Source organism: Gymnodraco acuticeps, unplaced genomic scaffold (genome assembly GCF_902827175.1).
Source record: "Gymnodraco acuticeps unplaced genomic scaffold, fGymAcu1.1, whole genome shotgun sequence".
NCBI classification, from domain to species: domain Eukaryota; kingdom Metazoa; phylum Chordata; class Actinopteri; order Perciformes; family Bathydraconidae; genus Gymnodraco; species Gymnodraco acuticeps.
The window spans coordinates 172,515-186,420 of NW_022991256.1; the positions used below are offsets into that span (position 1 = coordinate 172,515).

General features: G+C 42.4%; 1 protein-coding gene across 1 annotated transcript in view; it reads left to right on the top strand.

Annotated features, from left to right (window-relative positions):
- The window catches only part of si:dkey-191g9.5 (rap1 GTPase-GDP dissociation stimulator 1), a 38,850-nt gene extending 25,987 nt beyond the window's left edge, over positions 1–12,863 (top strand). The window contains exons 5-14 of the mRNA XM_034239730.1: positions 2,970–3,098; positions 4,319–4,444; positions 4,941–5,084; positions 5,494–5,625; positions 6,244–6,378; positions 6,449–6,574; positions 8,298–8,437; positions 8,521–8,647; positions 9,357–9,485; positions 10,569–12,863. Of these exons, the coding sequence (XP_034095621.1) occupies positions 2,970–3,098; positions 4,319–4,444; positions 4,941–5,084; positions 5,494–5,625; positions 6,244–6,378; positions 6,449–6,574; positions 8,298–8,437; positions 8,521–8,647; positions 9,357–9,485; positions 10,569–10,696 (1,316 nt within the window). The 3' untranslated portion in view covers positions 10,697–12,863. The remainder of the gene's footprint in view (positions 1–2,969; positions 3,099–4,318; positions 4,445–4,940; positions 5,085–5,493; positions 5,626–6,243; positions 6,379–6,448; positions 6,575–8,297; positions 8,438–8,520; positions 8,648–9,356; positions 9,486–10,568) is intronic.
- Positions 12,864–13,906: the final 1,043 nt, after the last annotated feature.

Sequence of the window (13,906 nt, forward strand, 5' to 3'; positions counted from 1 at the left end):
CGGACCCCCCTATGTGAGGTCCACACACCACCTATAAAAATAGCGCTTTACCCCTGCTTACACCTAAATGCGGCGAGCCTTCATTGTAACTGTCACACAGTGGCGTTTTCTCCCGGAGGCCAAGGGAAGCCAGGCTTCCCCTGTTTTTTCGGATTGTAGTTATAATTTAAATAAATAAATAAAAACACTTTGTTTTGTTTCGATAATTCTCCTTTGCTGTGTGTTGCTGCCGGCCGGCTCTCCCCCATTCTCATTGAGTACTTTACAAAGAGTGAAACAGCGCCCCTCTAGATGTTATGGTGAAACAGTAGATTGCACTCTCTGTTGCGAGAGGAGGCCAGCCGAATCTGGCTTCCTTTAGTGAAAAAAATGGAGGGATTGACCAATCAGATGAGGCCCACGTGATGCCCCTGCCAACCTGTGATTGGTCAGGGCCATGCCAAGGGAAGCCAGCCGCCTCTAGCTTCCCTTCAGGGGCGGCTGGCGGCTGGCGATTTGATTGGACACTGCCATCCAATCAAATCACATCAACATCAGTTTTAATACTGTAACTGTCATCACCGCCGTTAGAAATTATCAAGCAAATGAAGCATTATGGAGGGTGGAGATTTGGCGTACTTAATCAAACATAATTTTACTAAACTTCCGCTACAGCAGCAACTGAAAATTAAATCAGATGACAGGCCAATGCCCGCACTCCAGCTGTGTGTACACAGAGGAAAAAGGGAGAGAATCGGACGTTCAATGAGGACAATTATGTCCGCACAGAGTGGCTAACTGGAAGCGCTAAACTTCAGCGTCTATTTGGCTGGCCATGTCTTCTTTTTGACAAGGATTCGTGCTCCCTGAACAATCCTTGGGCAACTTCAGGATTCATCGACCTTGCCAACCTGTCACGGGCAATTGAGAGGCACGGTAAATCCAAAAATCACATAGATGGTGTGATTGTCTGCATACATTAATAAGTAAAATGCTTAAATTAATAAGAAGAGAGTTTCAGCTGGAGAGTGCGTGCGGACCTGTCGGTTAGATAACAGGCGTGTGCAAGTCCTGCATCTGTGTGATACAAATGTGTGTAAAATGATACCGGGCGCTGTAATCACTCATCTGGTTACGTTATTGACCGCCCCCCCGACCCAAAAAATGGGCTTCCCCTACATTTTTCCCCACGCCACGCTACTGCTGTCACACTGTGTATTTGCGTGGGGAGTGTTGCAGTAGAAAATTCCACTGTAGCGCCCGGTACATTAATGGGAAACCCTAAATGTTTGAGCACCCTCTATGAAACGTCAAGCTACCCCACAGCACCCCAAATAAATATCTGGCGCCGCCACTGAGCCTGACTTGTGTTGGGGGGGCCCCGACTTATTTTTTTCTCCAAAGGGGGGGCCTGACAGAAAAAGTTTGAGAACAACTGGACTAGCTCATCCTGGGTCATAGTTTTAATTTTAACCGCCAGGAAGTTAAGTAACTCATCTTCTACAATAACTAGGCCGTTCACAGTCTTGTATATTGTAGGTTGTAGTCGAGGCCGGTGGTTTGAACCAGGAGCTACCGAGCCACGACACACACCATCAGCCATCTTGGTATTCTGTCTTACGAAAGGTCTAATTTGTTTAAAATGTTGCAAGTTGAATTTAACGGTATTGGATACTTTCTTAATATGTTTCTTAAAAGTCAAGTTCGAATCCAGTATGACTCCAAGATACTTGAAGTGGGAGACTAGTTCTATTTCTGCTCCGTTTAAAAACACATTGGATCCTTCGATTTTGACTGGTCGTTTACTGAACATCATGCATACTGTTTTTTTTGCATTTAACAGTAAGCAAATGTTGTTCAGCCAGTGTTGAACCTTGTCCAAAGCTTTTGAGAGACAACATGAGATCATTTTAGTGTTCTTCCCGTGTACAAAGATGACCGCGTCATCAGCATACATTTGCACATTCAACTCAGGACATACATTAGGCAAGTCATTAATGTACAGTGAAAACAGTAATGGTCCAAGAATGGAACCTTGTGGAACCCCAACAGGGTTCACAAGGTAGGGGGATTTGGCTCCGTTGACCAAAACACACTGTTTTCTGTTCGATAAGTAAGACTTAACCCACTGTATTGAATCTGCCGAAAAATTGAAATATGTCAGCTTTGTAAGGAGCACTTGGTGGTTAACAGTCAAAAGCCTTCCTGAGATCAAGGAAGACAGCACCTACATATGGGCTCATGTCCAACATACATTTAACCTTTTCCACAAAGACACAGTTAGCTGTCTCAGTGGAGTGGTGAGCACGAAAAGCAAACTGCATTGGGTGGAGTGGAGCGAAACCTTTATCTAAGTGTTTGGTGATTAGTTTTGACACCCATTTCTCAGCTACCTTAGAGACACAGGGGAGGATGCTGATTGGTCTGTAATTGGACATCATTGCCTTATCCCCAGATTTAAATATCGGTGTCACCGTGGCCACCTTCCAGGATGATGGAACTTCCCTCGTGCTGATAGATTGATTTACTAGCATAGTAATTGGTTTTATTAGACCGTCAATATTTGTCTTCAGGAAGTTGGTGCTCTTAATTTCCCAACTTACCCACTGACACTTCCTGCTCACCTTCCACATCTCCCATCCATAGTCTAACAATGAGGTTCACCTGCCTCTGGACCCCCTCCCCTCTCACAGTCTACTGCTCCAGACATCCTTCCATTTCTTACCCATTTTATTAATACTCCGCTAACAACTGGCTGCTTATAATACTTGAGTAAATGCAGTTACTTTTCCACCACTAGTGACAGTTAAGGTGAAACTACTATATATATGATTACCAAACGTGAAATTATCTTTTATTTTTCTATCTTTTACACAGATTTATACTCAGTTATCATTTCCATATAAGGTAGAGCAAACCTTGAGACCATGAGATGAAATCATGAGCTTGAAGTTAAAGGGAAGTAAACTCACTGCCTCTCTTTGGCCCAGCATTCCAGCAGGACCAGCTGGTGCAGAGCGGGGTCATCCCCAGACTGGTGTCCATCATCAGGCAGTATCCGGAGAACGACCCCCTGGTCAACGTCTGCCTGCTGGCCCTCTGTAACCTGGCAGACATGGGTGATTATTTAGTAACTGTTTTTTGTCAGTCATTTATTATTAGTTAAACATGATTTGTAAACTATCAACCAGTCTGAGCTGGTTGATGTTGCCAGGGAAAGGGAAGTTTGGTGCCCTCTACTGGAACTGCTACTTCTGCGACCCGACTCGGGTAAGAGATAGAAGATGGATGGATTTGTAAGTAATTTAGACATGCTCTACAGCTTAAGGGTTATCTCTGAGTTATGTTTAAATGTTCTCCATGCTCTCCTAGCTTCTCCTTGTCAAATAAAACACAGACTACTTGTAAGTAAACAGGTCCAAGAAATGCTGTTTGTGAGAAAAAATACCAAACAGACAAATCTGTAATTTTCTCAAGGAGAGGAGAGGAAAAGCAATGAGCCAGAGCTTATACAGCTTACGTTCTTATGGCACAAAAAGGAAGCCAACACTGTTATATAACAACTTCAATGAATTCCTTAATAACTATACTGGCCTCACTGAACTCCCATTCTCAGTTATCCAGCAACATAAACACCTCCATACAGTACATCTCAGGACCATGATGTCAACAAGTTGTTGTTTGTGTATTTTTTTGTGTGAAACTGAAAAATACACAAACAAAAGTAGGCTACTTGTCAATATCACTTACATGACTCAATAACAACACATACATATCTATACACAAGGACAGCATGACATTAGGCCAATTTCATTTCAAACCTTTATTATCTCGGCTACATAAACAACTACACACATGTTAGCTCAGATAACTGGTCACAACATATGAAATATGAATATGCAAACACAATATACGTCATTGCATTGAACTGAGATATGAATACTTAAAATAAATGGCAACATACATACTGTAGATGCTAGAACACATGTATGAAATTAAACGTGCTCAATCTCTATAACTCGCTGCATCTAATCACAAGAATGCACTCAAAGTAAAGAAATATAATGTCACAACATAAGAACTTACACGTAAGGCCTTCTCAAGGGCTACGAACGAAGGATGGCACAGGACGAACAGACATCAGCTTCACTGGAGCACAACACTTCAGAATTACTAACTATAACTAATAACTAACTTCCTGTCACATGGAACTAGAATTAAATACTAAGCCAGAATAATAACCATTTGTAAAAGCTGCAGATGTACGATGGCTATCAGTGGTGGTCAGGATGACCAGGTGCCTGCACACTGTCATATGTGTAGAGCTGTGTGTTTGCAGACTCAGCGAGGGAGGCCCTGGCAGAGCAAGGCATGGCAGAGGTGCTGACCTTCCAGCTGAAACGGGCGCCTGACGCTGAGCGCCGACATGTCATCCTGGAAATACTGGGGGCTCTGGGCGAGAGTGGTAAGAGCTCAAGGTTGCTTCAGGAAGAAGGCTTGGGAAATATTGATTTGATATTTCTTTCTAGAACCATTTCTAAACCTCTCAAAGAAGCTTTTAATAAAGTCAGGCTTTACCATGAGCCATCAGAATTGGGGTGTGTTTGTCAGGCTGTTGTGGGCAATACAACCAATCAATCAGTGATCACATTGATTGTACTAACTGGACAATCAGCTGTCGTGCTGGAACTGTGCTATTGCCAAATCCCCCCTTTGATGAGACTAGTTCCACAGAATCGACATACAGATTTCAAAATAATCTTCCCCAGTGCGGCATTAGCATGGTTACTCATTTTTGTCAAGGGCTGTGTGTTTTATAATGTCCGGGTTTCCATCATAAGGTAATGCTAAGGACCATCTACCACCTGGGGCTGTCTTTTGTTTTGTAAAGATGTTGTACCTATTTTGGAAGATATTGTAAGCTGTTACTAATGATCAATTAAACTGCGCTGGACCCCCAGATACACTGAAGCTGCAGTTTGCAGAGTCAGGAGTACCAGAGGCCTTATCAGAGATGATTCGGAGTCTGCAGGGAGGATCTGACCCCCACGACCTCTGCAGCATCAAGATCGCCTCCAACCTCATCGTGTCTCTGCTGTTAGGAGGTGAGCAATGCTGATGTTACACCTGAACATCTGTGTAGCAACCACTGTCTCAGTGTAGACACCTGTTTCCCTCTTTTGTCGTTCTGACTGAAGCCTCTTTCTGCTGATCAAAGTGTTGAGATGATGTAATGTTTGATATGTGTGTGTGTGTGTGTGTGTGTGTGTGTGTGTGTGTGTGTGTGTGTGTGTGTGTGTGTGTGTGTGTGTGTGTGTGTGTGTGTGTTGTGTGTGTGTGTGTGTGTGTGGTGTGTGTGTGTGTGTGTGTGTGTGTGTGTGTGTGTGTGTGTGTGTGTGTGTGTGTGTGGTGTGTGTGTGTGTGTGTGTGTGTGTGTGTGTGTGTGTGTGTGTGTGTGTGTGTGTGTGTGTGTGTGTGTGTGTGTGTGTGTGTGTGTGTGTGTGTGTGTGTCAGATGAGTCCATGCAGAAGTGTTTTGGGGAGGGCTCTGGTGTGGTGTATCAGGATGTTCTGTCCTGGCTGCAGAGCTCCAACACACAGCTGCAACTCTCCGGAGCCCTGGCCATCGCCAACTTTGCCAGAAATGGTGAGACATTTTTCAGGAAAGATCACCCATGTGGTTATGAATCCACAATTGTCAATCAAGCAAAACATACCCACAGATTACACAGCAATTTTCTTGAAAGTTGCAATGACCAAGTTTATAACAGAATCAGAAAAGCACGGACAGCAAACCCAAAGAGAATGTTCTCTAACTCTGCAGCTCTGCTAACCCTTTTAGCTCCTTTCACTTCATGGTTTGTTTTTCTACGGCACTCCACTCTTTCCACGTCACCACACTCAAAGTGTCATTTCCAGCAGCCGCAGACACCTTTCTTCAGTGGAAAAGTACACTGCTTGCTCAACAGCAGGCAGCACACTGGTGAACGTGTGCACCAAAGTGCACCAAATCAAAGTATGATGTGTGTGTATTAACAGCTGATGGTGTTTCAGAGTTTAGTTTATTGCTTGTTTTTTCTGCCACCAAGTGGCCAAAAAACGGTTGTTTTAGATCTCAGATCTAAAATCTTCTTGAAAAAAATGTCTTGTTATTTTTAAATAATACAATGTTTATTGTCAAGCATATTAGTGCCTGTGTGAGAGTTTTGAAATGTATATGTGCTGTAATACAGAACATGTGTGTTGGCCTGCTGTGTTTTCTCAGATAGTAACTGTGTGAAGATGCTGGACCTTGGGGTGGTTCCTCACATCCTGACCTTGTTGGAGCAACATGTGGACGAAGGAGATGTGTCTGTTCAACACGCCGGACTGAGCGCGCTCAGAAACCTGGCCATTCCTGGTACTGATCAAAGGAAACAGTATGTACGCTGCTGTGACACTTCAACTGACAGGATGCTCTGTGTCTGCAGCCACTAACAAAGTGCGGATGCTGGAGGACGGGGTGACGGAGAGGATAAAGAGCCTGCTGCGCTCCGACATGCCGCCGGTGCAGTTCAAACTGCTGGGGACACTGCGCATGATGGTGGACGGACATGGTTAGCACAGCACTTTATAGTTACACACAGGGAATGTTTCGATGTAACAGACATAATGCATGAGTACCATGTTCCACAGAATGAACCTTGATGTATTCCTCAGGTGCCTAACAGACACATTTGTACAATAGACAAATGAACAGACAAACAAACAGTGAGGCAATAACTATCAAACAAAAATGAGCATGGTTTGATCTGTCTGAGGAGGAAACTAGACTGAAAGGAAGAAGAATGTAAAAGAAAGAATAACAGGGATTATGATCATTTGTCCTTTATTCCCCATATGAGGCGTTCCACCAGGGCCAAAGCACCCCCTAAGCACCCCCAAGAAATGTGTTTTGTTTTTTTTTTCCCGAAAATTATTATTATTTTTATTAAATTAAATCAGAAATATTATTGATTACATCAATGCAAATATGAAACAAACAAATGTTTGACCAAAAACATAAAGCCAACACAGGTGATATGATTAGGCCAATGGCCAGCACCCATTAGATTTGTGACCTACCCATAGGCTAAATGACTTTGAGACACTTGAGTGACTTCCTGTTAGCTGGAGCCCCACATTATTTGCTAACAGCAAAGTGACAAATGGATCGTTTTTTAGTCCTTAAACGTCCACGTGTGGACACTCAATCAAAACCACCTGAAAGCGAGAGGGATTCTGCACATAATAGCCTCGTGAGTACAAGTAGCTTACTTCTGGGTCTCTGTGTTTCATTCAAGCTCTGCTCTGTGTGTGTGGCACGAGCCATTTTGTGTGCGTGCGCAAGCGAGCGAGAGAGCTCACGCACCGGTGGGTATCTACCGGAGATCGTTGTGGTTAGCATCTGGTGCTAGCTAGCCAAGCTAACGGATATAAGGAGCTTTTTCAACAACAAGGTGGAGGGAGAACTATCTCCTGTCAGACTGAGAGTCTCAGATAACCTCAGCTCAGGTGAAGTAAAGGACTCTCAGTGTTTAGATAGTTAACTTTAGTCTAGTTATCTCAGTGGGTCTCAAACGGTTTGTTTTAAAAGGGGAGTTGTAAAATATCTATAAAGAAATAGAAAATCTGTTTACAGTTCTGTTTCATATGTATGTTGAGAGATACAGTATATCCATAGATCTCTTCATTTTGCTCTCAAAGTGCACCAGATTGATGCTTTTAACTTCAATATTTAAAAAAAAATCTTAGAAGAAGGTGAGGACCCTCCTAGAGGAGGTGAGGTCCACTCCCCACTTGTAAAAATAGCACTTTACCCCTGCTTACACCTATATGCCGTGAGCTGATTACCGAGCCTTCATTGTAACAGTCGCGGGTACACTGTGTGTGTGCGTGGGGAGTGTTGCAGTAGAAAATTCAACTGTAGTGCTGGTGCATTAATGGGAAACCCTTAATTTTTTGAGCACCCTCTATGAAACGTCAAGCTACCCCACAGCACCCCCTAGAGAAAATCTCTGGCGCCGCCACTGTGTCCCACCCAGAACAGAATAACCTTTCCAGTTTTTCTATTTTATGCAGTTTTCCCTGGATTCATTTACATTCTCACTTATCCCTCTGTCCAGTCCAACATGTTTGTTGATAACATTCAGTTCCACAGGGGGATCATTTAATTCAAATATGAATCACTCTTATTAAAACGGTTTCCTTAGTGAAGGGTTCCCCACTGCTATCTTTAATCTGACAGCTTCTGTACCGACGTCTTCAATCCTAATTTCTCTTTTCTGTGCTGTGCTGCAGAGGAGGCAGCTTTGGTGCTGGGGAGGGACGCTGTGCTGCTGACCCGGGTCATGGAGTGGTGTGAGGCCAAAGACCATGCAGGGGTCCGGGGGGAGTCCAGTCGCCTCCTGGCTGCCCTCATCAGACACAGTCGCAGCGCAGTGAGACCTCTTTCTGCTGGCTCATCATTCCTGTCTGTTAACGTCATGACCGTGCAGCACTGAACATGTCCTCTGTCTGACAGGAAGTGGTCCATGCTGTAGCCAAAGCAGATGGGGTTCGGCACCTTATCTCCATGGCAACAAGTGAACATGTCATCATGCAGAACGAGGCCCTGGTTTCCCTGGCAATAGCATCTGCCATTGACATTGGTAAGGCATTTTGAGACACTTTAAGTCAACAAAAAACCTTCATTGCATTACTATGCAATATATAGTTTTGTATGTTGTTGCAAAAAGGAAGAAAAAATTATTCCAGCCATAATGAACATTGTAAATACATAAATATTGAAATTGTCATTCGGACGATGTGGTGTAAACAGTTTGATGCAGCTGTAGTCACTCAGCTCCACCTGGTCTGTGGTGGTGAACTGCTCTGTTGAACCCTAAACATTAAGTCACTCAACTATTCTGTAAGTTGTTTGATTCCAACTCAGGGACATGGGGAGGAATAATGGTGCGCTGCTGTGTGGGAGTAATGATCAGCTAACCTTTGGCTACGCAGGGTTTATGATCAGCCCAATACTAAAAATAATATGTGTGTGTGTGTGGTGTGTGTGTGTGTGTGTGTGTGTGTGCTGTGTGTGTGTGTGTGTGTGTGTGTGTGGTGTGTGTGTGTGTGTGTGTGGAGTGTGTGTGTGTGTGTGTGTGTGTGTGTGTGTGTGGTGTGTGTGGTGTGTGTGTGTGTGTGTGTGTGTGTGTGTGTGTGTGTGTGTGTGTGTGTGTGTGTGTGTGTGTGTGTGTGTGTGTGTGTGGTGTGTGTGGTGTGTGTGTGTGTGTGTGTGGTGTGTGTGTGTGTGTGTGTGTGTGTGTGTGTGTGTGTGTGTGTGTGTGTGTGTGTGTGTGTGGGTGTGTGTGTCAGAGTCTATGAAGGAAGCGTTTAGGGACTCTGAGTTGCTCACTATGCTGAAGGAGATGTTGGAGGATCCTGTCGGGGCGATCGAAGTCAAGTTCAGTGCTTTAGGTCTGATCTGCAGCCTGGCTAACTCCAGTAAGTGTTCCACCTCACAAGCCCCATGATGATTTATCACATTTTTAGCAATATCTCTGCAACCTGCAGTATTTTCAATCAAGCTCTTGTACTGTTCAGTTTCCACCTTTCAGTCACAAATCATCAAAACATATCTGCAGCCACACAGCAGGTAGGGACATACAGAATTGTTTGTGGACACTAGGCTGATGCTATGCAGATGTTTTATCTTGCTGAACACTTGGACTCGAAGACCTTGTTTTTTGGGTTATCAGCATCTTTTTAATAATGATTATTTGTATTGTTATTGTCGTTATGTATATGTTATGACAATAAACCTTTGAATCTAGCAGGAGCCAATAAAACTACCAAAACCATCTCCAGCATCTGGTATTTATGAATAACTTTAGGAAACGATTCTGCTTTAGCCAAGCGTGGCGGCCATGGCGCAGTGGGTTAGTGGGTGACCCTCAGATCAGGGGAGCAAGAAAGCACCGGTTCAATCCCACATTGACCCCCACTGGGGCCAGTATATCAATGTGTCCTTGGGCAAGACACTTCACCCCAAATTGCTTTATTACATTATATTCCATGTCTAATTTATGTAATGTAAAGCACGCTAAAACAGATACCCTGAAACCATAAATCTCGAGAGGTGATCCCCAAGCACAAGGCTCTAAAACTGCAGTTTGTCCAATGCCCACTGCAGCAGAGGTACCAAACAAATGTGTCATTGATACAAGCTTTAGAAAAAGAAAAGTGCCTAAAACAAACATAAATCATAAAAACTTGTCCTTTTTTCATTAATTAAGACTGAATGTGTTACACAAGTCTCCAGTCAAAGCCTCTGCACAAGCTGAGCAGAGCTATGTTTAAAATCGCTGTAAAACCAGAGACCATGTTTAGATGGGATAACTCCAGGTACTTCCAGTTATGGTCCGTGTCTCCAGGAGCACATTCTGTCATAATGATGCTGAAATCAGTGGATAAAAGTTGTGCTCACACAGGTGCAACGAAGTCAGCGTGAGAGGCCTTCTACACTCCCAGTTGTAATCCATCTCACACTGATTCCTCTGCTCTCCCTTCCACCCCTGTCTGCTGTAGGTGTGATGAAGGAGGAGCTGCACTCTGTGAATATGAAGGAGAGCCTCAGTAAACTGGCAGAGCACAGCAACAGTAAACTCGCCTCGCAGGCCATCTCCATACTGGCCTCTCTGGGTGACAGCAGCTAAAGCAGAACACGTTCCGTCCGGCTTATTCAAATGTATTCAAATTATCCTACTGCTACCTATTGAAATGGCTTGACAAAATGTATCCTGTTGTTTGGCAATAATTACTTATTTTGGATAAGCAAGACTTAAAACTAAAAGGGGTTCATCAACCAGGAGCATGAATGTGTGTCAAGTAGAGGAAAATTGCCAGTGTCCAAATGAAACCTCTCCATTGTTTTGACATTTCTTGTAGGCCTAGAAAGGAGAAAGTCAGATAGTACTTCCCATGAGACAATTCAAATTCAAATTCAAAACCTTTATTTATCCAGGTAAAATCCCATTGAGATCAATTATCTCTTTTTCAAGGGAGACCTGCAGCAGTAGGTTCCACAACTATGGCACTAAAAGGGAAGTTCAAGAAGGAAACCAAAACATCTACACATTATTCTGTCTGTAATCTGGCCTAGTTGTTGTGGTTTGCTGCCATGGACCATGGTTAGTGGATAGATGAATGAACTGACCTCACCTTCTTTGAGATGTACTTGTCGTGATGCTAGCCCATGTTAATATATAATGTATACAGAAATGTCATATTATCAAACGTTTAATGTTGATATCTATAAACGTTGACATTAACTAAATGTAATATTGAACAGATTTCACATAATTGTATTAGGTTAGTTGAAAGCAATAATATTAAGTTGAACCTAATATTGGTTATTGAACTTTCAACTAACCTAATAGAGTTGTTAAATCAGTTGATATAATACACAAGTGTCAGTTCTGGCCAAATGTATTGCATGAAGAGCCCCACAGATTTCTGAAATGAACCACATTGTATTGGTGCACCCATATCACGAAGAGACAACCACAAGGTGGAATTTTTGTTAAAAAGAAAATGTAATCTCATAGCCTCAATCAATGGACGGGGTTTGACATTAATCTATGCGTAAAGCAAAATACCTATGAACGTTAAAAAGGATCTGTGCAGCAAAATTGTTGAGTTAAAATTATTTTTGAATGAATTTGAATGTCAATGACTTCAGTTACAAATAAAATGAGTGGCTAATATTGTTGATATCAGACTGAATGGATGCAAATCAACTGCATACAATTGAGTTCAAGACTGAGATATTGCTTACAGGCTTAAGCCTGGTCTTACAGTCGATAGGACCACACCACTGTAATTCACCACTGTCATTCTGAATAACAGAGCTATTAATGTAGCCATACTCACAAACAACACAACTGTGTGCTCTAGTAATACACACTGACTTTCTCTAGTGGTGAAACATTATGACTTGAGTTTTACAACGACTTGGGTAAGCTAAGAGAGGTGCTGTTGTCATCTGGAAGGAAACAAGCAGCTGTGTATCGTTGGTCATGGTTAAATAGATTCTGGTACTGGCTTTAATGCCTTGCAAAGAAATGATGCTGTTTGTGTTACAAATATACTAGAAGTATCGGTCTGTTTGTATGTATATACAGGATCATTGAGAAGAGTGCAGGTGCACACCACACACACAATAACAGAGTAACAGGAGTGATGCACACCAAAGGTGGTGTGAGTGGGGGGCTAAGAACCTGCAGCACATTAGAATGAAAATCCTCATTAAAACTTCATGGTGACAGGTGCATGGACATCTTCATTGAAACTGTGTTTCCATCAACAGTTGAAGGGAGATCTAACCCAATGATAGGGGGATGATCAAAAGCATGTGTTATCAAACTGCCTGCACATGTGGCTACAGCGTGACAGCAAAATCCACCACTAACACATTCTAAATAAAGCTTCCTGTTGATGATATATCGCAAACATACATTTGTAATCCCTCAGAGGGATCCTAGAAGCACAATGTGAAGAAGACACATGCACAACATATCTGAACTGCATCCATTATCATAATACATAACAGTGTTACAGTGCAATAAGCAATGCAGTGTACATTTATAGTTTGGCAGCCAGAGGAAATGATGAAATGTCTGTTCTATTCAATCATGCAGCGGACAAGAGTTTTACTGTCATATTTTATGTTATATTTGTATCAAGATGTATTTCTCTATACATTAATATATAACACCAACATTTGTGAAAATATCTGTATATTTCAAAGTAAGGGAATATTTAAAAAAAATGTAAGCTTTGTTCTAGAAACTGCAGAATAAAGATATGCAATGTCTTCCCCCACATGATGTCTGTTCATCATTTTTCTCTTTCATTTGCCACAATATATTAGCAAAAAGTATGCACAAGAATGGCTTTCTGCACAAACCCCATGTGGCGGCTCAATCCCCAGTTATGTTTGAGTCACCGAGAGGCTAAACTTGGCTATAAACTGTGACGCGTTTTCGAAGAGAAAGTCCATAGTGAAGCAAGATAGTTTTTGGGATATTTAATAAACAAAACCATAGCATAGTAAATGGACAAAACGGTCAACAGAAAAAATGACAGCACAAGCTCACCCTCTGCCATCCGCACTCAACATGAAACAGGTGACTTAAATAGACAAACCACACCCATGTGACAATTACCGGAAGTGCTCAACAAACAAATAAAAGTGACGTAAACAAATAATAATAATACAAATAATGAACTTGGGCTAAGTAGCATTATGGCACCTACAATACTGGCCCCTAATTATCATTCCACAAAATTATAATTACACTATAATAAATGACAATATACGTCCAGATCTCTTTCTTGAATGATTTTTGTTCAGAGTTCATATATTGCAGTCTTTTTGGAAAAGTGATCTTTACTCACTAATCAGTATCAGTAAAAATGCTTAGTGTGATTTGTGTGTGTGCAGGGGGTAGGAGACAACAAATAGTCAGTTTAGACTTGGAAAAAGTCCTCTGCCTCCTAAAGAAGGCTAACTTTGTTAATTGGTCTGCTCAGGAAACCAGTCTTGGACTTGATCCGAAGCATACGGACAAGTCCCTTTTCTTCTTGTTTGCCACCATGTTCTCCATCCGAGGGATCTCAATCCTCTTTTCCTGCGTGGCTTTTTGGACTCTTTAATCGTTGGCTTCTCGTTATCTGAAGATTTCTGTTTAGTCACCAGAGATTTCTGCTTTCTCTTATTTGCATGATCGTGTTTTCCACTGTCAGTTTTACGGTCTGTAAAACAGTTTGCTCCTGGATTGACTTTAACTTTTTACTGGTTCTTGAAACGTTACAGTACGTGTAACAGCCTTCGGTCTTCCCTTTCCTCGAGTTTTAGCTTGCAA